Source organism: Erythrolamprus reginae, chromosome 6, assembly GCF_031021105.1.
Source record: "Erythrolamprus reginae isolate rEryReg1 chromosome 6, rEryReg1.hap1, whole genome shotgun sequence".
NCBI lineage: Eukaryota > Metazoa > Chordata > Lepidosauria > Squamata > Dipsadidae > Erythrolamprus > Erythrolamprus reginae.
In genome coordinates, this window is record NC_091955.1 from 89,219,759 (window position 1) to 89,246,592 (window position 26,834).

The 26,834-nt window shown below is 44.1% G+C and overlaps 1 protein-coding gene across 1 annotated transcript in view; it reads left to right on the forward strand.

Moving 5' to 3' along the window:
• Window positions 1-6,941: 6,941 nt before the first annotated feature.
• BCAT1 (branched chain amino acid transaminase 1) overlaps window positions 6,942-26,834 on the forward strand; it is a 62,203-nt gene continuing 42,310 nt past the window's right edge. The window contains exon 1 of the mRNA XM_070754342.1: window positions 6,942-7,134. Coding sequence (XP_070610443.1) covers window positions 7,129-7,134 — 6 coding nt within the window. The 5' untranslated portion in view covers window positions 6,942-7,128. The remainder of the gene's footprint in view (window positions 7,135-26,834) is intronic.

The window sequence follows — 26,834 nt, forward strand, 5'->3', positions numbered from 1 at the left end:
GGGTGTTGATTAAAGGAGTTGAGAGATTCTCTCTCCCCAAAAAACAGATGTTACAGTCCTAATCTAGATTGAATTTATCACAAATGGAGGCAAACTCACAAGATAGTAGAGTAGGTGAATCTGAATTCACATCTACTTGGCCCTGAAATTATATGATTTGTTTTGTTTGTGAAAAGTTAATGTATCAGGGTGTCCAGCAAAAACAGAAATATCAGGGAAATCGGTAATTCGGGAAATATCAGGGAATTATCCAGGAATTTGTGAAAAAAACGGAATAAATCAGGGGAAAAAACAAAATTATTAAAATGTTTAAAAATCGGGGAAATGTTTTTAAAAAACGGATAGTGCTGCCTGGCGGAGTCGAGCAAAAATGAGCATAACTGTGGCAACAATTTGCTTCCTCAGCTACTGATATTTCTCCATGGCTTAGCCATTTGGTATGACATCATCTACGACTGCGCCTTAACTAGATCGCAAGTTGTAGGGAAATGTCAGGGAAATATCAGGGAATTTCAAAATGCTTTCCACTTGGACACCCTGATTCTATCTACCATTAAGATTTGTCTCCTTCATAAGGGACAATTTCTAAACGGTTTGGATCTCCTTAGGAATGCAAAAAGTAGCTTACTCCATGGGTTTCCAAACTTGACAACTTTAAAACTCGTAGACTTCTTCAAGTCTCAGAATTCATGCTGGCTGAGGAATTCTGGGCGTTGAAGTCCACAAGTCTTAAGAGTTGCCAATTTGAAGATCCCTGGCTTAAATCCAGGGGTGAAATGCTCCTGGTTCACTCAGGCCTGTCGGTCATTAGAGAGCCAGTCGTGAATGGAGTGCGCCGCTCCGTTCACCTGCTCGGGTGGGTGGGTGGAGCCTCATGCTCCCTTCGCGATCAGTTCTCTGATGACCGACAGGCAGGTGCAAATTCGGAACATATCACCGCTCATCTGCTGGCAGGCAAGCCATTGCCATAGCTCAGCTCCAATGTGCATGTGTGCTGGCCAGCTGATTTTTGGCTCACACAGAGGTTCGGGGGGGGGGGCGTTTTTGGTTTCCAGGGAGCTTCCAGAGGGATGGGGGAGGGCATTTTTCCTGGAGCCTGGGGAGGGCGAAACACAAGTCTACTGGGCCCACCAGAAGTTGGGAAACAGACCATTTCTGGCCTCCAGGGGGCAGGGGAAGCTGTTTTTGCCCTCCCCAGGCATTGAATTATGGGCCTATAATGTGCATACATGCTCTTTCAGCACCTGAGGGGGGAAAAAGGTTTGCTACCCCGGTATATAGCCTTGAAATGCCTTAGAGAAGGGCTGTCAAACTCCCAGCCTGCAGGCCTGATGCGTCACACCCAGGTTAGCGAAGTGGGAAAAAGTCTTGTCCACCATGACGTGAGTTTGACACCCGTGTACTAGAAGGTATCCACCCACCCAGCCAAATTCAACCCTCCCTTTTCTCTTTCCAGTCTAAATAAAGCAGTGGTTCTCAAACTTTCTAATGCTGCGACCCCTTAATACACTTCCTCATGTTGTGGTGACCCCCAACCATAAATCTAGCGCCAATTCTCCCAACAGACCTTTAAGCTGATTGGCAGGAAGGTCAGAGGGACACTCCCACTGTAAACGCCTGATTGGTCGGATTGTAAAAATATGTTCCAGGGTGCCAGAATAGAAGCTTTAGTTCCTAACACCATGAGAAATTTATCTATCTATCTATCTATCTATCTATCTATCTATCTATCTATCTATCTATCTATCTATCTATCTATCTATCTATCTAATCTACCTACCTACCTACCTATCTATCTAATCTACCTACCTATCTATCTATCTATCTAATCTACCTACCTACCTATCTATCTATCTATCTATCTATCTATCTATATTTAATTGGATTTATATGCTGCACCTCTCTGAGGACTTGGGGCGACTTACAACATATAAAAAAACAATGCAACATCCTAATCCAATTAATATAAAATAGTTAATTTAAAACCCCAGTAGTATTAAAATTAGTCATTGTTTTTTCCCAATTGCCTTAGGCGACCCCTGTGAAATGGTCATCCGACCGCCAGAGGGGTCTTGAACCCAGGTTGAGAACCACTGATATAGATTGTTGGAACTCTAACAATAAACCATGTAACAGTTTAACGACATGCCCAGATTCTTGATGTGTGATTTAAAACATCCGCTTCCTGTTCCATCAAATGAAGACATTTGTGGGTTTGAATTTAGGGCCCTGTATTTTGTAATTCTGGGTTTGCAGGTAACTAGTCAAGCATCCTCGGAAATGATGCTCTGTGGCGAGAAATCTTTGTGAACTAAGCTCACCCCAAAACACATCTAGCCAGTTCAGTTACTGGATGGTATTTTTGTAGAACTGGTTGGCAAATAGTTCTGAGCATCATCTTCCTTCCCTGCTGACTTATTATTTGAACATTTCCATGGTAACCTTCACTCTCTGCCTTCTGATCTTGCAAAGACTTATTTGCATCTTCCTTACCGCTCTGAAGATGCTGATCAAAGGACACGGATGGGAGAAGAAAGAAGCAAGCAGAGCTTGATGGCTTCAATCGGTTCAGGCTGCTTCAAATACTGCAGCGTCTCCCAGGTCAAAGGAGGGTTTCTAGAATTGCATACGTGTCAATATTTATTTTTATTTATTTATTGTTAGAGTTGAAAGGAAGCATGAAGGCCATCGAGTTCAACCCCCTACCCAAGCAGGAACCCTATAGCATACCAGTAAAAATGTCCAGAGTGTTGGAGTTCACAACGTCCGCTGGTAGGTTGTTCCATTGGTTGATCGCTCTGACCGTCAGGAAGTTCCTCCTTATCCATGTTGAATCTCTCCTTGGTCAGCTTCCAGACGTTCCTCGTCCGGCCCTCTGGTGCCCTGAAGAATAAAGTGATCCCCTTCTCTCTGTGACATCCCATCGTATACTTGTAGACTGCTATCATGTCCGCTCTGGCCCTCCTTTTCTCTAGGCTGTCCATGCCCAGTTCCCGCAGTCTCTCTTCGTAAGTCTTGGTTTCCAATCCCTTAATCATCTTGGTTGCTCATTTTTGCACCATCTCCAGAGTTTCAATGTCTCTTGAAGTGTGGTGACCAGAACTGAATACAGTATTCCAGGTGTGGTCGAACCAGGGCGTAGTAGAGTGGTATTAAGACTTCCCTGGTCTTGGAGTGTATTCCCCTGTTGATGCAGCTTAGGATTGTGTTGGCTTTTTTAGCTGCTGCTGCACATTGTTGGCTCATGTTTAGTTGATTGTCCACCAAGACTCCGAGGTCTCTTTCGCAGTCGCTACTGCTAAGAGGGGTTTCTCCCAGGTTGTATGTGTGTCCAGGGTTTTTTCTGCCTAGGTGAAGGACTTTGCTCTTGTCGATGTTAAACATCATTTTGTTGGTGTGGGCCCACTGTGTTAGTCTGTCTAGGTCTTTCTGTAATTTGAGCCTGTCTTCTAGGGCAGGGGTCCCCAACCACCGGGCCGCGGACCAGTACCGGGCCGCGGGGCATGTTGCACCGGTCCGTGGAGTCAGCAGCTGCCAGTCCTCCTGCCGCCGCCCCCTCCCTCCAGTGCTTCATCTCCCGCTGGGAAAGAGGCCTCGGGAGGCAGGTTCTGCCGGCCACAGGGCGATGGACGGGACAGAGGGGCGGGAAGGACCGGGAGGCTCAAGCCTCTTTTGGCTTCTGCCGTGGCACGCCTTTGCGTTTTTGGCTGGGGTGGGGAGGCAGGAGAGCCGGCTTGACCCCCTCCCTCCAGCGCTTCACCTGCCACCGGGCAAGAGGGTTTGGGAGGCAGGTTCTGCCGGCCACAGGGCGATGGCGGGAAAGAGGGGCGGGAAGGACCAGCACCCCCATGCTTAATCCCACCCCCAACCACACCCCTTTCCGCCCCCACCGGGCCATAGAAAAATTGCCTTGCTGAAACTGGTCCCTGGTGGAAAAAACGTTGGGGACCACTGTTCTAGGGTATTGGCTACCCCCGCCAGCTTGGTGTCGTCTGCGAATTTGATCAGTTGCCCTTCTATTCCCTCATCCAAGTCGTTGATGAAAATGTTGAAGAGCACAGGGCCCAATATATTTCATCTGAAATGTTTTTATCCCAGTCCAGGGGTAGGCAAAGTTGGCTCTTCTATGACTTGTGGACTTCAACTCCCAGAATCCCTGTGCTAATCATGCTAGGGAGTTGAAGTCCACATGTCATAGAAGAACCAAATTTGCTTACCTTTGTCTTAGGTCAAGTTCCATCTGAATACAGTGTGGTGGAATGGTTTGGAATGTGGAACAAGTTAAATTCTGGGAGTTGAGGTCCACAAGTCTTTTAAATTTGAAGACCCCTGGCCTATAGCCTTGAGATGCCCTAGTTCTCAACCTGGGGGTTCTCAACCTGGGGGCTGGGACCCCTTTGGGGGTCAAACGACCCTTTCACAGGGGTCGCCTAAGACCCTGGGAAAAGACAAGTTTCCCATAGTGTTAGGAACCAGCTACTATTCTGGCACCTTTGAACATATTTTTATAGTCCAACCAATCAGATGCTTACAGTGGGAGTGTCTCTCTGACCTTCTGTTGGGAGAATTGATGCTAGACTTATGGTTGGGGGTCACCACAATATGAGGAACTGTATTAAGGGGTTGCGACATTAGAAAGGTTGAGGACCACTGATTTATCAGGGTGTCTAGGGGGAAAGCATTTTGAAATTCCTTGCAACTTGTGATCTAGTAGCTAAGGCGCGGTGATAGATGACGTCATACCAAACGGCTAAGCCGTGGAGAAATATTGGTAGCTGAGGAAGCAAGTTGTTGCCACAGTTATGTGCATTTTTGCTTGACTCCGCCAGGCAGCGCGATCCGTTTTTTACATGATTTCCCGCTGACTTTTAAACATTTTAATACAGTTTGGTTTTTTCCCCTGATTTATTCTGTTTTTTTCATGAATTCCCTGATATTTCCTGAACCACCAATTTCCCTGATAATTCCGATTTCCAGGTTTGCTGGACACTCTGTGTATTAAGGGGTCGCGGCATTAGAAAGATTGAGAACATAGAAACATAGAAGACTGACGGAAGAAAAAGACCTCATGATCCATCTAGTCTGCCCTTATACTAATTCCTGTGTTTTATCTTAGGATGGATATATGTTTATCCCAGGCATGTTTAAATTCAGTTACTGTGGATTTACCAACCACGTCTGCTGGAAGTTTGTCCCAAGGATCTACTACTCTTTCAGTAAAATAATATTTTCTCATGTTGCTTTTGACCTTTCCCCCAACTAACTTCAGATTGTGTCCCCTTGTTCTTGTGTTCACTTTCCTATTAAAAACACTTCCCTCCTGAACATTATTTAACCCTTTGACATATTTAAATGTTTCGGTCATGTCCCCCCTTTTCCTTCTGTCCTCCAGACCAGTGGTCCCCACCGTTTTTTCCACCAGGGACCAGTTTCAGCAAGACAATTTTTCTATGGCCCAATGGGGGCGGAAAGGGGCGTAGTTGGGGGCAGGATTAAGCATGGGGGTGCTGGTCCTCCCCGCCCCTCTTTCCCGCCATCGTCCTGTGGCCGGCAGAACCTGCCTCCCAAGCCCTCTTGCCCAGCGGGAGCTAAGCGCTGGAGAGAGGGGGTCAGGCTGGCCCTCCTGCCTCCCCCCAGCCAAAAACGCAAAAGCGCCCCGCGGCAGAAGCCAAAAGAGGCTTGAGCCTCTCGGTCCTTCCCGCCCCTCTGTCCCATCCATCGTCCTGTGGCCGGCAGAACCTGCCTCCCGAGGCCTCTTGCCCGGCGGGAGGCGAAGCGCTGGAGGGAGGGGGTGGCGGCATGAGGGCCGGCAGCTGCTGACTCCACGGACCGGTGCAACATGCCCGGTACTGGTCCGCGGCCCGGTGGTTGGGGACCCCTGCTCCAGACTATACAGATTGGCCTTCCACCATTCCTGTAGCCCGTCTTTGGACCATTGCTTTAAACAGTGGTATTAATACCTCAGTAGTCCTAGATGTTTAGATATAGATAGAAAGATAGGTAGGTAAGTAGGTAGAGAGATAGATGATAGATAGATAGATAGATAGATAGATAGATAGATAGATAGATAGATAGATAGATAAATAGATACAGTAGCTAGGTAGGTAGGCAGGCAGACAGGCAGATAGATAGAAAGATAGATTACAGTAGACAGATTGATAGATAAATTGATCGATAGATGATAGTTGGATGGATGGATAGACAGGCAGATGATAGATAGATAGATAGATAGATAGATAGATAGATAGATAGATAGATAGATAGATAGATAGGATTATAGATAGGTAGGTAGGTAGATAGACAGAAAGACAGATAGGTAGAGTAGATAAATAGAGAGATTTGATAAATAGGCAGACAAGCAGAAAATTAATAGAATTTAATAGAATAGAATAGATTGTATGCCTCTATTTATGCAATTTAGGATTGCATTAAGTCGACTACAACCCTTTATCGGTTTCTTATCTCCATCCCTGCGGGAGTTTTTGTTTTATTTTGTTGTTTTGAATCCAAGCCAGGTTCGCCTCCCCTTCGAACGACAACCACCTTCCTTCCCTCCCGGTCGGAGGTCGCGCCTGTCAAAAACCCAAAAAACCCAACCCGAGCGACGTTGTTTATTTTCCACTCGTTTGGGGCGAGCCACGTGAATCTCCCTCCGACGTTTCCTCCGGGCTCGCTTTGCAACAGCCGACCAATCAGCGCGCGCGCCTTCGGCCTCCCAAAGTTCTTTTTTTTGCCCCGCCCCCTTTTTTTTGGTTTGCTGCCCCCTAGCGGCGCTTTGGAGGGAAACAACACAAAAAAAAAAAGCGCTCGCTTCCTCGCCAGCGGATGCAATCCGAGCTGGGTCGCTCGTGCTGCTGGAAGCTGCTTCTTCACACTCGCGGCTTGCAACGTGTCGCCTGGACGGGCTGCTTAGGCACCGGTGGAAAGAAGGTTAAGGGGGAGAGAGAGAGGAGGAGGAGGGAGAGGAGGAAGACTGCCTTCTCCAGCTGCAGCTGTGCAACCGTGCAGAGTTGCAAGAAGCAAAAAAAAAAAAAGGAGAGAAACAGGAAAAAAAAAGAGATTTCCCCCCCAAATCTCTCTTCTTCGCCTGCTGGGAGAAATCGGAGTGGATTATTGAGCTCTCTCAATATGAAGGTACTGTTAAGAACTGCTAAGGGGGAAACCCTAAGAGGTGCTGAGCGGGGCGCGAACCGTTGGCGGGTGCAAGCGATCTGGCCCCATTCCCCATTCCCCCCTTGCATATGTATATGTGTATATATTTATAGAACGAATGGCGCTGGTAGTTTGCATGCATCTTCGATTCAACGCTTCGGTAGCATCCACCAAGAGGAGGGTTGACAACAAGGCAAGAGTAAAAATAGAAAAGAAAAAAAACCCCATAACGATCGCTGTCCATCATTGGATTTCTACCCCCCTTCCCCTCCCCCCTATAATAGAAACATAGAAGATTGACGGCAGAAAAAGACCTCCTGGTCCATCTAGTCTGCCCTTATACCATTTCCTGCATTTTATCTTAGGGTGGATCTATGTTTATCCCAAGCACGTTTAAATTCAGTGACTATGAATTGACCAACCACGTCTGCTGGAAGTTTGTTCCAAGCATCTACTACTCTTTCAGTGAACTCATATTTTCTCATGGACTTGGGGGCATGATTCTTCTCGTTTCCTAAAAATGTGGGGTCTGGGAAGGATTGAGCCAGAGTTTTGGCTCCCTATGGTGGGCAAAGACGCACCATATGTGTAGTGTAGGGTTTCCATAGACACATTTGTAGGTTTGGGGGGGGGGGTTGCTCAGCCACCCCTTTTTTCCCCACTCTTTAATTTAGCCAGCAAAAACATTTTTTTAAAAATAAACGCTGCAGGGTAAAAGCATGGAGGAGAGCAATTGGGTAGGTGTGGGGGGGTCTTTATTCTTTTTCAAGTATGAACAAGGATTTCTGTATTTTGTCAGTTGGGTAGGTGTGGGGGGGTCTTTATTTTTTTTTTTGCAAGTATGAACAAGGATTTTTGCGTTATGTAGGGGGAGTTTTCTTGGTCTTTGGGGAAGCAAGGTTGTAAAGGGCTCCGGCGTTTTTTATTTATAGCATTTTCGCTTTTGCAATCCATTTCCAGTTTTCAAATGAGGTCAAGTGAAGAGCCACAGAGAGCCACTGACAATGTGGTGGTGGGGAAATCGGAGGAAATGGAAGAGCCATTGATCTGGATTTAAATCTCTCTGTTAATACAACTTCCGAGATTTATTTACAGATTTATTGAGTTCCTCTCTGCTGTCAGAAGATCTTGCAATAATTGATTCTAATCCTCCTTCATTTTCTCTGGAAATGTAGTTTTATAATCATAGTTATTATTTTGAGTTCGAAAAAGAATGATTCCAGCTCTTTATTTTGGGGTTTACCCCCCACCCCCCCTGCTTATTTCCTCCGTAGGCTAAGATGAACATCTCCCAAAGAACCCTCGTTCGGATTATTGGATCACCTCTTGGAGATGTTATACAGAGAAAGTCCATCCTGGTAGATCCATTCGCTAGACCAGCGGTCCCCAAACTACGGCCCGGGGGCCGGATGCGGCCCGCTGAGGCAATTTATCCGGCCCGCGGCGGCCCACGAGATTTTATCAATAGATATAATAAGCTCCCGAATCTCCTGTCAACTCACCGCGGTCTGCTGCTGAGCGAGGAGGTGGTACAGAGGCAAGGGGCGGGGATGATAGGAGGGAGAGAGAGAGAGGGAGAGAGAGAAAGAGGGAGAGATACAAAGAGGGAGAGAGAAAGACAATGAGGGAGAGAAAGAGAGAGGGACAGAGAATGAAAAAGAGGGAGAGATAGAGAGGAAGAGAGAAAGGGGGATAGATGGAAAGAGAGAGAGAGAGAGAAAGAGAAAAATGAGAAAATGATGGAGAGAAAACGAGGGAGAGGAAAATGAAACAAATGAGAGAGAAGGAAGAAAAGAGAGAGGGAAGAGAGAAATTGAGAGGAACGAGGGTGGGAGGAAAGGAAGGAAGGAGAAATGGAGGGAGTTTGTTGATTTAAGTTTAAATTACTTTATTACTTAATTATTTAATTACTTTTTTATTTTAAATATTGTATTTGTTCCTATTTTGTTTTTTACTTTAAATCAGATTTGTGCAGTGTGCATAAGGATTTGTTCATAGGGTTTTTTTTATAGTCCGGCCCTCCAACAGTCTGAGGGACAGTGAACTGGCCCCCTGTGTAAAAAGTTTGGGGACCCCTGCGCTAGACCCTTGAAAAGTTTGTGAGGAATTTCTAGGGAATTCTCAGCAAAAAAAAGGGAGGCAAAGCCTACAGACTTTCAGGTTATTATTATTATTCTTTATTAGATTTGTATGCTGCCCCTCTCCATAGAGTCGGGGCGGCTCACAACAATAACAAAGACAATGTAAGAACAAATCTAATAATTTAAAAAACACTAAAATCCCCATCATTAAAAGCAAGCATACACACAAACATACCATGTATAAACTGTATAGGCCCGGGGGAGATGTCTCAGTTCCCCCATGCCTGACGGCAGAGATGGGTCTTAAGAACTTTAGAATAGAATAGAATAGAATAGAATTTTTATTGGCCAAGTGTGATTGGACACACAAGGAATTTGTCTTGGTGCATATGCTCTCAACGTACATAAAATAAAATATACATTTGTCAAGAATCATGTGAAACAACACTTAATGATTGTCATAGGGGTCAAATAAGCAATGAAGAAGCAATATTAATAAAAATCTTAGGATATACGCAACAAGTTACAGTCATACAGTCAACATGGGAGGAAATGGGTGAAAGGAATAATGAGAAAAACTAGTAGAATAGAAGTGCAGATTTAGTAGAATGTCTGACAGTGTTGAGGGAATTATTTGTTTAGTAGAGTGATGGCGTTCGGGAAAAAACTGTTCTTGTGTCTAGTTGTCTTGGTGTGCAGTACTCTGTAGCGACGTTTTGAGGGTAGGAGTTGAAACAATTTGTGTCCAGGATGCGAGGGGTCAGTAAATATTTTACCCGCCCTCTTTTTGGCTCGTGCAATATACAGGCCCTCAATGGAAGGCAGATTGGCAGCAATTGTTATTTACGGAGGATGGGGGCAGTTCTGATCTCCGGGGGGAGCTGGTTCCAGAAGGTCGGGGCCGCCACAGAGAAGGCTCTTCTCCTGGGTCCCGCCAAACGACATTGTTTAGTCGACGGGACCCAGAGAAGGCCCACTCTGTGGGACCTAACCGGTCGCTGGGATTCGTGCGGCAGAAGGCGGTCCCGGAGATATTCTGGTCCGATGCCATGAAGGGCTTTATAGGTCATAACCAACACTTTGAATTGTGACCGGAAATTGATCGGCAACCAATGCAGACTGCGGAGTGTTGGTGTAGCATGGGCATACTTTGGGAAGCCCATGATTGCTCTCGCAGCTGCATTCTGCACGATCTGAAGTTTCCGAACACTTTTCAAAGGTAGCCCCATGAGATTGTCATAGAATAGACTTGCTAACAGTATTCTAACAATAGTTCATAAAATCATATACCAAAATGTCCTTCCTGTTAGTGACTACTTCACCTTCAACCGCAACAACACACGAGCATGTACTAGATTTAAACTTTAACGTAAACTGCTCCAAACTTGAGTGCAGAAAATACGATTTCAGCAATAGAGTGACCAGTACCTGGAATGCACTACCTGACTCTGTGGTTTCTTCCCCAAACCCCAAAATCTTTAACCTCAGATTGTCTACCATTGACCTCTCCCCTTTTCTAAGAGGTTTGTAAGGGCCAGGCATAAGTGCACCATTGTGCCTACCATCCCTGTCCTCCACTCGAAACAGAATGCCCTACGAAAGCAGACTATCAATCCTAGGTCTAGAAAGCTTAGAACTACGATGCCTAAAACACGATCTAAGTATTGCCCACAAGATCATATGCTACAATGTCCTGCCTGTCAATGACTACTTCAGCTTCAACCGCAACAACACAAGAGCACGCAACAAATTCAAACTTAATATTAATCGCTCCAAGCTTGACTGTAAAAAATATGACTTTAGCAATCGAGTTGTCGAAGCGTGGAACTCATTACCGGACTCAGTAGTGTCAACCCCTAACCCCCAACATTTCTCCCTTAGACTCTCCACGATTGACCTCTCCAGGTTCCTAAGAGGTCAGTAAGGGGCGTACATAAGTGCACTAGCCTGCCTTTCGTCCCCTGTCCAATTGTCTCTCCTTATCTCATATATCATATATCTTTTTCTTCCTCTCATATATCTCCTCTACTTTTATATCTATTCTTTATATATAATACTTCATGTCTATCCTCTTCAATATGTATTGTGTATTGGACAAAATAAATAAATAAAACTTTCTACTTATGTTATGCTTATACAAACTACAATCCTATACATATTAGATAGATAGATAGATAGATAGATAGATAGATAGATAGATAGATAGATAGATAGATAGGTAAGTTGTTCGTTTCTTGAAACCTCTGGCCAGATGGAATTCACCGTTATTTTTTAAAAACGTTTTTTTGGCTCATGTTACCGCAGTTGTTTCCGTACTAGGCCTCACTTTGCCAGTTAACAAAGTTAATATATCCCAGGCTGTCCACAGCTGTTTTGACATTTGTGAAGAGCCTAACCTCCCAACCCCGATGTAAGCCTGATCCAGGAATATAAAAACTGCTAAATTCTTTGGAGGTTACTCAAGATGGTAAGAGACAGCTGCCAACTAGAGTGTGAAGAAAAATAGGACGAATAGGAAAAGAAAAAAAACACCTCTTCGCGGTAGAGAATGTCCCTGCTTGGGATTCTCGTCCAGTTGTGCTGATACAGATTGGCAGAGTTGGAAGGAACCTTGTAGGTCATCTAGTCCAACCCCCTTCTCCCCAAGCAGGAGACCCTACACCATTTCAGACAGATGGCTGTCCAACCTCTTCTTGAAAGCTGTTGAAGCTCCCACAACTTGGAGACCTCACCTACAAAAAGATATTGATAAAATTGAACGGGTCCAAGGACGGGCTACAAAAATGATGGGAGGTCTTAAGTGTAAAACTTATCAGGAAAAGACTTCATGAAGGGAAAGGAGGGACATGATTGAAACATTTAAATAAGTGAAAGGGTTAAATAAGGTTCAGGAGGGAAGTGTGTTTAATAGGAAAGTGAAGACAAGAACAAGGGGGCACAATCTGAGGTTAGTTGATCAAAAGCAACGTGAGAAAATATTATTTTACTGAAAGAGTAGTAAATGCTTGGAACAAACTTCCAGCAGACATAGTTGGCAAATCCACAGTCACTGAATTAAAACATGCCTGGGATAAACATATATCCATCTTAAGATAAAATACAGGAAATAGTTTAAGGGCAGACTACATGGACCATGAGGTCTTTTTCTGCCGTCAGTCTTCTATGTTTCTAACTTCTGAAGGCAACTTCTGTTCCATTGGTTGACGGTTCCCATTGACGGAAAATTTCTCCTTATTTCTAAGTTGAATCTCTCCTTGATCAGTTTCCATCCATTATTCCTCGCCCAGCCTTCAGGTGCTTTGGAAAATAGCTTGACCCTCTCCTCTCTGTGACAGCCCCTCAAAAAGTAACCGAGTTGTCGAAGCGTGGAACTCATTACCGGACTCCATAGTGTCATCCCCAAACCCCCAACACTTTACCCTTAGATTATTTACGGTTGACCTCTCCAGATTCCTAAGAGGTCAGTAAGGGGCGAGTACAAGTGCACTAGAGTACCTTCCGTCCCCTGTCCTATTGCTCTCCTCTATCTCCCATACCTTTCTTCTATTCCTATATCTCTTCTTCTATTCTGTCATTGATATGTTCTATTCCTATATCTTCTTTTCTATTCTTTCATAGATGTATTTTACTATGTGTATATAGATATATACCCACTAAAACCCTAATTGTGTATTGGACTAACTAACTAACTAACTAAATAAAATAAAATAAAATAAAATAAATAAAAAATATTGCAACACTATTATCATGTCTTCCCTGGTCCATCTCTTCATTAGATTAGCCATGCCCAGTTCTTGCAACCGTTCATTGTATGTTTTAGCCTCAAGGTTGGGAAACACTGGGATACAGGATACAATTCATTGAAAAAGAAATAAGACATCCCCTGAAAATAAGATGTAGCGCTGTCTTATTTTCGGGGAAACACGGTAGTTGTTCTACAAACAACATTTCAGCAAACGGCACATCTAAAAACTAACACTGAGCTGATTCATAAAGTGCTTATGTAGCTCAGAGGGCACCACGATTTAGCGATGTGAGACAGGAAGTTTGGGGGAAAGTCCCTAAACTACAAACCACAAAGCAGCGAGTTTGGGGGAAATTCCAGTAAGCTAAAAAAAGAAGGGCACCTTAAACAGCTGGGATGGCACAGTAGTTAAGATGCCGTTTGCTGAAATGTTGTTTGTAGAACAACTACCATGTTTCCCCGAAAATAAGACAGTGTCTTATAATTTTTGCTCCCAGATATGTGCTACATCTTATTTTCAGGGGATGTCTTATTTCTTTTTCAGTGAAAATAGCCAGGAAATATAATTCAGGTTTTTTCTCCACTTCTTTTGTTATTTCTTTTATCCATTCCCCAACCTTGTTCCAATAGTTTTTGACCTCTGGACAGGTTCACCATTGAAGATGAAATGTACCTTTTTCTTTTTTGCACTTCCAGCACAGAGGAGAGACATTTGGGAACATTTTAGATAATCTTTCTGGTGGCAAGTGCCAACGATAGAACATCTTGCCCTGGTTTTCCTTGAGTGCATTAGATCTGGTTCTCTGCCAATTAAAAGTCCAAAGTCTTTCCCATTTTTCTAATTCAATTGAATACCCATTTTTTCCCCCCAACTTATCATATTATCCTTTACCATTTCCACCTCTGTTTCGTATCTGATGAAAAATTTATATGTTTTGCCAATTAATTTTTTCCTCGCTTCCCAAGAGTGTCCTGTCGAAGGCCCCCCCCCCCCCCCCCTTCCCACTTGGAATCCGTGTCCTTTCTTGTCTTTTTGATAAGCATCTTTTATTTGAAGACAATTCCACCAATCCATTAATTTATCTTTTTCTGCATGGAAGAGGCTGTCTACGATACGTACATTGTACCAACCTTTTTAAAATTATGTATGTATGTATGTATGTATGTATGTATGTATGCATTTATTTATTTATTTATTTATTCCAATGCACAATAATACACAATGAAGGTTACAGAGGATACACTCAAAGTAAGATATATCAAAGAAAGAATAGATGAGAAGATACAGGAATAAAATATATCAATGAAAGAATAGAAGAAACGATATAAGAATAGAAGAAAAGATATAGGAGATATAAAAGAGAGAATAGGACAGGGGACGGAAGGCACACTGGTGCACTTATGCACGCCCCTTACTGACCTCTTAGGAATATGGAGAGGTCAACCGTGGATAGTCTAAGGCAGTGTTTTTCAACCAGTGTGCCGCGGCACACTAGTGTGCCGTGAGACATGGTCAGGTGTGCCGCGAAGCTCAGAGAGAGAAAGAAAACAAGAGAGAGAGAAAGAAATAGAGAGAGAGAGAGAAAGCAAGAGAGAGAGAGAGAAAGAAAGAGAGAGAAAGAGAGAAAGAAAACAAGAGAGAGAGAGAGAGAAAGAAAGAAAGAGAGAGAGAAAGAAAACAAGAGAGAGAGAAAGAAAGAGAGAGAGAGAGAGAAAGAAAGAAAGCAAGAGAGAGAGAAAGCAAGAGAGAGAAAGAGAACAAGAGAGAGAAAGCAAGAGAGAGAGAAAGAGAGGGAGGGAAGGTGGGAGAGAGAAAGACATAGAGGGTGGGAGGGAGGGAGGGAGAAAGAGAGCAAAAAAGAGGAAGGAAGGAAGGGAGAGAGAAAGAAAGAGGGATGGAGAGAGAGAAAAAAAAAGAAAATAGAGCGAAAGGGAGGAAGAGAAAGAAAAAAATGTTGTCCAAACTTTTTTTAGCCGCTCCCCCCCCCCCCTCAATGTACCCCAGGGTTTTGTAAATGTAAAAAATGTGCCATGGCTCAAAAAAGGTTGAAAATCACTGGTCTAAGGGTAAAATGTTGGGGGTTAGGAGTCCGGTATTGAATTCCATGCTTCAACAACTCAATTACTAAAGTCGTATTTTTTACAGTCAAGTTTAATACTAAACTTGAATCTGTTGTGTGCTCTTGTGTTGTTGTGGTTGAAGCTGAGGTAGTTGTTGACAGGCAGGACGTTGCAGCATATGATCTTGTGGGCAATACTTAGAGCATGTTTAAGGCGTCGTAGTTCTAAGCTTTCTAGACCCAGGATTGTAAGTCCATATTCAAGCAGATGATCCCATACCATGTTAGACAAGTGACACTCCAGGCTCATCTTAAAAACCGGTCTTGCCCCCCACATGCCTTGTCATGTTCCCCACTCAGGTTGTGCCAGCGTGGCAAGTCCTTCTTCTCCTTCCGCCCAGGTGGTGGATATAGGATGGCCTTGAACTTCTCAAAAGAATGCTTTGTGGCTTCACCTGTTTCCTCGTAAATCACCCCTCCCAAGTTCCCATAAACATCAGGCCTTCTACAGATAGTGTGTCATGCCGTTGATTTATCACCAACGTCTGCACTGGCTTGACGGAAGTTTTTTAATTGTAATCTTCCCTTTGACCTCATTCTTGTTCCTGCTACTTATGCTTTCCCAGGCACATAATTGCGGTGATTGCCTTCCTGTTTTATTTCATGCACCTGACATAAACATCATTATCGTCTAGTGGTTAATCTTTGATTGACTGTTTATGGCAATATAAAGTCAGGAACGGTCCAGTCAATGTTGTCACCTCCCCTATGTCTGCTACAATCTCATCAGGGGACTTGTGACCTCCAAAGGGTGTTGGGATGTATAGGACAGAGGTCTCCAACCTTGGGAACTTTAAGACTTTTTGACTTCAGCTCCCAAAGTTGGAGTCCACAAGTCCACGCCTGGGAGTTGAAGTCCAGAAGTCTTAAAGTTGCCAAGCAGGGTATTACGTATTTGAGTATATTTCATTCATTCATTCATTCATTCATTCATTCATTCATTCATTCATTCATTCATTCATTCATTCATTCACATATTTATTTATTTATTCATTCATTCACTTATTTATTCATTCATTCATCGATTCACTTATTTATTTATTCATTTATTTATTTATTCATTCATTCATTCATTCACTTATTTATTTATTCATTCATTCCCTTATTTATTCATTCATTCATTCACTTATTTATTTATTTATTCATTCATTCATTTATTTATTTATTTTTGGGGTAGTGATTTCTGACAGTCTCAAAATGGGTGAGCAGTGTGGTCGGGCAGTAGGAAAAGCTAGTAGGATGCTTGGCTGCATAGTGAGAGGTATAACAAGCAGGAAGAGGGAGATTGTGATCCCGCTGTATAGAGCGGTGGTGAGACCACATTTGGAATAATACTGTGTTCAGTTCTGGAGACCTCACCTACAAAAAGATATTGACAAAATTGAACGGGTCCAAAGACGGGCTACAAGAATGGTGGAAGATCTTAAGCACAAAACGTATCAGGAAAGACTTCATGAACTCCATCTGTATAGTCTGGAGGACAGAAGAGAAAGGGGGAACATGATCGAAACATTTAAATATGTTAAAGGGTTAAATAAGGTTCAATTTTCCGATGCTTGTGAGGGGAAAAAATAGTATAAGGTACAAGGAGGCAGATTCTGGAAGGGGGAAAAAAGTTAGATGCTGTCATTCAAAGAGTACCGTCCAAGGTCAATTCTTAAATTTGCTTGACCTCATGAAGTACTATTTCTCATGGCAGTATTCCCAGAACATTTCATGGTCCCCATGCAAAATCAGTATCCAGTTCGCACAGCTAAAGTTTTTATTTATTTAGGGTAAGGCATAACATACCTGGATTAGCGACATATATTAACATTTCATCTAGATTAGTATAGAAGCCAATAAAATGCAACTGTTAAAATGACCTACGTTCAAAGACCTAGGCCATCTAACCATTGAAGTGTAGTATTGTTTTTATAATAATAATAATAATAATAATAATAATAATTATTATTATTATTATTATTATTATTATTATTATTATTATTTATTAGATTTGTATGCCGCCCCTCTCCGAAGACTCGGGGCGGCTCGCAACAACGATAAAAACAATATTATAATGGCACAAATCTAATATTAAAAAACTTAAAACCCTATCATGGTTAAAAACCAAACAGCACATACAAACCAAACATAAATTATAATAAGCCTGGAGGAAAGATGTCTCAAATCCCCCATGCCTGGCGGTATAGGTGGGTCTTAAGTAGTTTACGGAAGACAGGGGGAGTTGATTCCAGAGGGCCGGGGCCGCCACAGAGAAGGCTCTTCCCCTGGGGCCCGCCAGACAATATTGTTTATTCGACAGGACCTGGAGAAGGCCAACTCTGTGGGACCTTATCGGCCGCTGGGATTCATGCGGTAGCAGGCGGTTCCGGAGGTACTCTGGTCCAATGCCATGTAGGGCTTTAAAGGTCATAACCAACACTTTGAATTGTGACCGGAAACTGATCGGCAGCCAATGCAGGCCACGGAGTGTTGTAGATACGTATAGATTTATTTTTTATTTTTTTTAAATCAGATTCTGCACAATATATTTCCTCAATTTACAGCTGGTCATGATGTAAGACATGATGTAAGAGCCTCCGTGGTGCAGTGGTCAGAGTGCATTACTGCAAGCTACTTTTGCTGATCACCAGCTGCCAGCAGTTTGGCAGATCGAACCTCACCAGGCTCAAGGTTGACTCAGCCAAGATTGGTAAAATGAGGACTCAGATTGTTGAGTATGCTTACTCTCTGTAAACTGCTTTAGAAAGGGCTGTAAAGCACTGTGAAGCGGTATATACATTACAGTAATCCCTTGCTACTTCGCGGTTCATCTTTTGCAGATGCACTATTTCACGGGTTTTCAAAGGGGGCTTAAATCCATTGAAAATTTTAAAGCCATTAAAAATTCATAAAATTCTTCTACAGTACTCCTGTACTCTAAGACAGTGTTTCCCAACCTTGGCAACTTGAAGATATTTGGACTTCAACTCCCAGAATTCCCCAGCCAGCATTTGCTGGCTGGGGGATTCTGGGAGTTGAAGTCCAAATACTTTCAAGTTGCCAAGGTTGGGAAACACTGCTCTAAGAAACTGGTAGGATATCACATGTAGTTCCAGATGAGAAACATTATAGAATGACTGTTTAATGCAGTGTTTCCCAACCTTGGCCACTTGAAGATATCTGGACTTCAACTCCCAGAATTCCCCAGCCAACATTTGCTGGCTGGGGAATTCTGGGAATTGAAGTCCAAATATCTTCAAGTGGCCAAGGTTGGGAAACACTGGTTTAATGCAAAGGGTGGGTTTTAAAAGTCCAAATACTCGTTAAATACATAAAAAAAATATCTTTCCTCTACTTCATGAAAATTCATTTTTCACGGGTGATCTTGGAACGCATCCCCAGAAAAAAATAAAGGATCACTGTATTGGGTTGCAGCATGGACGGTTCGGTACACCGTCCCGTCCAATGTGTGCACATCCATGCCTGTGTGAGATTTTACTTCTGTGCATGGGCAGAAAGCAAAATCTTGGGAGGAGACGTACGCACGAGAAAGGACAAACACAAATGTCCAGAGATATTTTACGAGAAGAGCCCTCCACTCCTCCACTCGCATACGCTACGCAACTAGACTTTCAATCCTAGGTTTAGAAAGCTTAGAACTACGTCGCCTTAAACACGATTTAAGCATAGCCCATAAAATCATCTGCTACAACGTCCTTCCTGTCAACGACAACTTCAGCTTCAACCACAACAACACACGAGCGCACCACAAATACAAACTCAAAGTAAACTGCTCCAAACCTGACTGTAGAAAATAGGACTTTAGCAACCGAGTAGTTAACGCCTGGAACTCACTACCTAATTCTATAGTTTCGTCACCAAATGCCCAAAACTTTACCCTGTTGACCTCTCCCGATTCCTAAGAAGTCAGTAAGAGGTGTACGTAAGTGCACCAGAGTGCCTTCTGTCCCCTGTCCTTATGTTTCTCTTTTACTAGTCTCAGGTATATCAATATTATATCTTTGTATGCCCCCAATATTTACATGACAAAACAAATAAATAAAATAAATGTCTCCAGAGAAAAGGAGTGTAGCTGTCAATCTATAGGAATAGCTATAGCAAGAAACAGACCAAAGCAGGAAAAAAGCCACTGCTTTATTTATCTCAACAAAATCTCCCCTGCTTTATAGCCAACTTACTGTTATAAATTGAATTTTATCTACGTTCCAATTTCCCTTGCAATTGATTGCTTTCACTCACCACATATCTATTAAGAATCCGGATTATTGGGTTTGAATGAAGAGCACTCATCCAATAAACCGTTTTACTGTTAGAGATTAAATTAATGTTTTCCTAAGGGTTGCTGGAACTTTTGCCATATGCTGCCAAAATTAGTTTTGCTCATTTAAATGATCAGGGCTCACTGCGGCTGCTTAAACTCAAGATTTTCTCATTCGTGATGTTAAAGAATACTGTATAGCCCAGTAGTTTGCACTGTGTCATAAACCAATGCTCGCACATCAATTTCTTGAAACAGTCATGCACAGCTTTGATGTTTTCCTTCCTTCCTTCCTTCCTTCCTTCCTTCCTTCCTTCCTTCCTTCCTTCCTTCCTTCAATTGGGGAAACCACAGGGAGGGTGGAGGCCCTGTTTCCTCCCAGGACATTACTAGAGAGGCCCCACGGAGGCTTCTCCCTGCCTTTTCAGACCCTATTTCCTCCCAAGAGATTCCTAGAGAGGACCCACAGAGGCTTCTCCCCACCTTTTCCGGCCCTATTTCCTCCCAAGAGATTCCTGGAGAGGCCCACAGGGGCTTCTCCCCACCTTTTCTGGCCCTGTTTCCTCCCAGAAAATTCCTAGAGAGGCCCCAGAGAGGCTTTTCCCCACCTTTTCCAGCCCTGTTTCCTCCCAGGAGATACCTAGAGAGGCCCCACAGAGGCTCCTCCCCACCTTTTCCAGTTACAGTTTTGGAGGCTCAGGTTTGTAAGTGGAAAATGGTTTTTGAGAAGAGGCAAAAAAATCTTGAACACCCGGTTCTTATCTAGAAAAGTTCGTAAGTAGAGGCGTTCTTAGGTAGAGGTACCACTGCATCATTGTTCAAGATCATCTTTTGTAGGCATTGTTTACTTATTGTTACACTAAAGGGAAGTATGATTTTGAACTGAGGGGTGTGTGCTACAGATTGTCCTTGCATGCCGGGATGGGCTCTAAGTTACCTCACCACTGGTTCATTTTCTCCTGCGCTGCATGGCATTGGGTCAGTTTACTTATGGGACTGCCTCCTGCCGCATGAATTCCAGTGACCGGTCAGGTCCCACAGAGTCGGCCTTCTCCAGGTCCTGTCAACTAGACAATGTCACTTGGTGGGGTCCAGGGGAAGAGCCTTCTTTTTTTGGGGGGCGGCCCTCTGGAATCAGCTCTCCCCGGAGATTCGTACTGCCCCCCCCTCCTCACCTTCCCCAAGAGTCTAAATTACCTCACCACTGGTTCACTTTCTCCTGCGCTGCATGGCATCGGACCAGATTACCTGCGGGACCGCCTTCTGCTGCACGAATCCCAGCGGCCAATCAGGTCCCACAGAGTTGGCCTTCTCCAGGTCCAATCGACTAAACAATGTCGTTTGGCGGGACCCAGGGGAAGAGCCTTCTCTGTGGCGGCCCCGGCCCTCTGGAATCAACTCCCCCCGGAGATTCGAATTGCCCCTACCCTTTCCACCTTCCGTAAGATGTTGAAGACCTGTCTATGTCACCAGGCATGGGGGGAATAACTATCTTGTCCCCCCAGCACCACCTTTTTTCTGACTGTAATATATGAGAATGGTATGATTGTGTAGTAATGATGGTTTTTTAATATTTATGGGTTTTAAATTGCTTTTAACTTATACTGGATTTGTACTTTGTATATTGTATTGCTGTTGTTATGAGCCGCCCCGAGTCTTCGGAGAGGGGCGGCATACAAATCTAATAAATAAATAAAAATAAATAATAAATAAATAAATTAGGAAATGTCGCTATAAGAGAATAAATCGAATTGTCGGGTGATCAGTTTGGATCAATGGCAGCTCTCCGTCCCCAGCTTCTTACCATTCACATTAGGGGTGGATTGCCATTGGTTCTGCTAGTGTTGCGCTGTGGGTGCAGCTTCGGTTGTCTTGCATGCGCGTGGATGCATCCCCATTGTGTTTTTGCTTCTCCACATGTAGACAAATGCAGCAAAAAATACCAAAAAAATTGGGGGGGGGGGGGAAGGTGGCGGTGGCCGTAGGACTGCCACCAGAGCAGTCACGCGCAAATTGCACAATTTGGCAGCTGCTAGTGATGCGCATTCTACTCCCGCACCAGTAGCAACCCACTACTGATTCACATGTAATTTGCGTGGTTGCACAAGCTGCCCAGACTGGAATGTCCATCAATCTGATCTGGTTCCTTGCTGGTTGTGACCGATTGGTTGCAAATTACGTACACAGGTACAAGATGTTTTCTTATCTTGGGCCATTACTGATGATATCTTTCGTGCTCGTAGAATTTTTATGTTTGGGTCCAGTTTCATCTGGAAATATCTGGATCTTTATGGCAGTTTCTTCATTACAAGATAATCAAAAAAATCACAAACCTTAGTCTATCCACGATTGACCTCTCCAGGTTCCTTAGAGGTCAGTAAGGGGCGTGCACCAGTGTGCCTTCCGTCCCCTGTCCAATTGTCTCTCCTTATCTCATTTATCTTTTCTTCCTTTCAAATATGTTCACCTATACTTTTATATCTTTTCTTCTATTATTTTCTTTATTTATATTATTACATGTCTATTCTCTTCAATGTGTATTATGTATTGGATAAAATAAATAAATAAATAAAAATAAAATAAATATGGGATAGAAAAGGTGGATAAAAATTCTTTTCTTTATCACCCAATACTAGGACGAGGGGGCCCTCCCTAAAGCTCATAGGTAAGAAAGCGAGGACAAATAAAGGGAAATATTTCTTCACCCAGAGGGTTTATGGAATTCACTTCCAGAAGAGGACGTGACAGCTGTCAGCCTGGAGAGCTTCAAGGCAGGATTAGACAGATACATGAATGCCAAGTGTATTGGTGGTTATTGAAACAGATGTCCATGTGCTGCCTCTATGTTGGTTGGGGCAGGCAGGATTCCCTTGAGTACCATTTGTTGGGGGTCAAGGGAAAGGGAGGGTCTTGCCTTCTCTTTCTGCTGAAGATCCCCAGGGACAATTGGTGGGTCACTGTGTGACACAAAATGCTGGACTCGATGGGCTTTGGCCTGATTCTGCATGGCTCTTCTTATGTTCTTATGATTGGGCGTTTCTTTTGCTAGGTCGTTTTTGCTACTGGGATGCCACATTTGCCCCATACCAGCTGCAAACCGCTACTGATTGTGATGTTTTGTGTATGCACTATGCTCGCGCACTTGCGTCCCACCACACAATTCCATGCACAGAAGGATATTTCAAGCCAAAACACAGCTGAGAAGAAGCCATCCAAAGCAAGAAAAAAGCCCCCCAAATTATTTTTTTTTAAAAAGATTGTGGTGGGAAAGGTGGCCTGCCTAAATTTCGTCATTAACAGGCTGCTACCGGAGCACCGGCACCGGACCGCATCGGTTGGAAACACCCCCCACCCCCAAATTCAGTTCAACTAATAAAGTGCCACCCCATCCAACCACCTTATGGTTTTTGTAGCAATATGGAAAGTCACCATCACTAACAACTTTTCTTCTGTATACTGTACTACCTCAACTTACGAACTTAATTCGTTCTGTGACCAGGTTCTTAAGTAGAAAAGTTTGTAAGAAGAAGCAATTTTCCCCATAGGAATCAATGTAAAAGCAAATAATGTGTGTGATTGGGGAAACCACAGGGAGGGTGGAGGCCCCGCTTCCTCCCAGGAGATTCCTAGAGAGGCCCCACGGAGGCTTCTCATCGCCTTTTCTGGCCCTGTTGTCTCCCGGGAGATTCCTAGAGAGGCCCCACGGAGGCTTCTCATCGCCTTTTCCGGCCCTGTTGTCTCCCGGGAGATTCCTAGAGAGGCCCCATGGAGGCTTCTCATCGCCTTTTCCGGCCCTGTTGTCTCCCGGGAGATTCCTAGAGAGGCCCCATGGAGGCTTCTCATCGCCTTTTCCGGCCTGTTGTCTCCCGGGAGATTCCTAGAGAGGCCCCACGGAGGCTTCTCATCGCCTTTTCCGGCCCTGTTGTCTCCCGGGAGATTCCTAGAGAGGCCCCATGGAGGCTTCTCCCTGCCTTTTCCAGTTACAGTTTTGGAGGGTCAGGTTTGTAAGTGGAAAATGGTTCTTTAGAAGAGGCAAAAAAATCTTGAACACACAGTTCTTTTCTAAAGAGGTTCATAAGTAGAGGCGTTCTTAGGTAGAGGTACCACTGTATACTAAAGACCATTCTTTTCTTTTTGATGGGGAGTCGATATCTGTTCAAACAACAGTCACTGGCTTGTTTTCCCAAAAACAATACAACCCCATCCTTTGTGGGTTCTCAGAACGATCCCGTCCCTTCCTAGAGTCCCTTCCTTTGTGACAGGGGAGGTGGGAAAAAGAACTGAATGGCCAGATAAACCACTTTGCCCTCTTGTGATCCAGAGAACAGAGCTTCTACTGACTCAGATGTCAGATTTCGTTTTCATTCCATAGTTTTAGCTATCGCACTGTTTGCCAGGGGTGACAATGTAGAAATCCTGTTTCCTGCACACAGATAATTCTCCCTTTGTGCATGCACGGCCAAACAAAGAATTCCATTGAATATGGATGGAGAACCTGCAACTGATGTGAGTTTACAAACCTCACCATTTGTCAGAATAGAATGATAGGATGACAACAGCGGGAAGGGACCTTGGATGTCTTCTAGTCCAACCCCCTGCTCTGGCAGAAAGCCTTATACCATTTCAGACCAATGGTTGTCCAATCTCCTTTTCAAAATTTCCAGTTTTGGGGCATTCAGAAAATCTGGCGGCAAGTTGTTCCACTGATTAATTGTTCTAACTTCCAGGAAATTTCTCCTTAATTCTAGGTTGCTTCTCTCCCTGATTAATTTCCACCCATTGTTTCTTGTTCTGCCTTCAGGTGCTTTGGAGCAGGGGGCTCCAACCTTCACAACTTCAAGACTTGTAGACTTCAACTCCCAGAATTCCTCAGTTAGCTTTGCTGGCTGAGGAATTCTGGGAGTTGAAGTCCGCAAGTTTTAAAGTTGCCAAGGCTCGAGACCCTTGCTTTGGAGAATAGGTTTCTTCATTACAAGGTAGTCATCGACTCACAAAGACGATTGGGCCCAGTATTTCTGTTGCTAGGTCATTTTTGCTACTGGGATGCCATATTGCCCCGTACCCAGTAATGGGCAGCCAAAATGTTTACTGCCACACTGTGGGCGTGGCTTATTTTGTGGGCGTGGCTTGATGGTCATGTGCGAGTGGCTTGCTGGCCATGTGACCAGGTGGCCATGGCTTGAACAATCCTCATCGTTCAAGTGAACTGTTAAGTCTGCATTGGTTGCCGATCAGTTTCCGGTCACAATTCAAAGTGTTGGTTATGACCTATAAAGCCCTTCATGGCACCGGACCAGATTATCTCAGGGACCGCCTTCTGCTGCACGAATCCCAGCGACCAGTTAGGTCCCACAGAGTGGGTCTTCTCCGGGTCCCGTCAACTAAACAATGTCGCTTGGCGGGACGCAGGGGAAGAGCCTTCTCTGTCGCAGCCCCGGCCCTCTGGAACCAACTCCCCCCAGAGATTAGAATTGCCCCCCACCCTCCTTGCCTTTTGTAAGCTGCTTAAAACCCACCTCTGCCGCCAGGCATGGGGGAACTGAGATACTCTTTCCCCCTAGGCCTTTACAATTTTATGCATGGTATGTCTGTATGTATGTTTAGTTTTATAATAAGGGTTTTTAACTGTTTTAGTATTGGATTATTATTATATGTTGTTTTATTGCTGTTGTTAGCCGCCCCGAGTCTGCGGAGAGGGGCGGCATACAAATCCAATAAATAAATAAATAAAATAAAATAAAGTCCTCAATTTACAACCTCACCAGTGTCGCTTGCTGGGGTGACAATTTGCTTCGCGTTTCCCGCTTTTTTCCTCTTTCCTCCTTCCTGGCCTCGGGAGGTGGACGTGTGAGGCTGGAGAGGAGCCGGGCAGGAGAGAGGGAAGCTCATCCGAGGCCAGGAAGAAGGAAAGAGGAAAAAAGCGAGGAGCGCACAGCAGCAGCAGCAGGGAAAAAAAGGAGAGCCAAGCCGAGACCAGTAATCCAGGAAGTGACTGCCACCGGTTAGCTGGAGCTGTGCACGCAGCTTCATTTCTGCCTGCTGCCCACCCCTGCCCATACCAGCTGCAAACCGCTACTGATTGTGATGTTTTGCACGTGCAGAGTGGGCTTTCTCCCGGTGCCATCGACTAAGCAGTGTCGTCTGGCAGGGCCCAGGGGAAGAGCCTTCCCTGTGGCGGCCCCAGCCCTCTGGAACCAACTGCCCCCGGAGATCAGAACTGCCCTCACCCTCCTTGCCTTTCGTAGGTTGTTGAAAACTCACCTTTGCCGCCAAGCACGGGGAAATTGACACCTCTCCTAACTACTTGGTTTATGTAGGGTGTCAGTCTTCATGTGGAGTTAGAGAGTTCAGCCTGACACAACACAAGGGGGGGATGGGAGGGGTAGTGAGTGGTCGGAGGGGAAAGTTACTAGACACAACCAAAGATTCCTTTCTCCAAGCCAAGACCACCGTTTGTTCTGCCTCAACTGAAGAGAAGAGGAAGTTGATAAGCCCCTGCACACAGACTGGCTCTCGTGATGAACTCGTGGGTCTGGGGGATGTAAGATGAACCTTAACCCAGGTGGGACTCTGGGAAGGATTCAGAATCGGAAGGACAATACCGTAGCTAACATGGTTCTGTTAATAAATCAAGCTCTGATTGAGAGAATTGGACTGGGACTTGGTTTATTTCTCAGATGCTATTTGGAACGCTGACACATGGGTTTGATTGGGTTGTGTGATTATTTTATTGTAAGGGTTTTTTAATTGTGTTTTTAAATATTGGGTTTGTACATTGTTTATTATTGTTGTGAGCCGCCTCGAGTTCTCGGAGAGGGGCGGCAGATAGATAGGTAGATAGATAGATAGATAGATAGATAGATAGATAGATAGATAGATAGATAGATAGATAGATAGATAGATAGATGGATGATAGGTAGAATGTAGATAGATAGATAGGTAGGTAGGTAGGTAGAAGGTAGATAGATAGATAGATACATGGATGGATGGATGGATGGATGGATGGATGGATGGATGATAGGTAGAATGTAGATAGATAGATAGGTAGGTAGGTAGAAGGTAGATAGATAGATAGATAGATAGATAGATAGATAGATAGATAGATAGATAGATAGATAAATGGATGATAGGTAGAATGTAGATAGGTAGGTAGGTAGATAGATAGATAGATAGATAGATAGATAGATAGATAGATAGATAGATAGATAGATAGATGGATGATAGGTAGAAGGTAGATAGATAGATAGATAGATAGATAGATAGATAGATAGATAGATAGATAGATAGATAGATAGATAGATAGATACATACATACATACATACATACATACATACATACATACATAGACAGGCAGACAGACAGACAGACAGATAAAGTTGCGCGCACAGTTCTGGTTTTACTACAAGTGCAGCGTCCACATCCATACTGGTAGGAACCCGATAATGACCCTAATCAAGGGCCTACCAAGGAG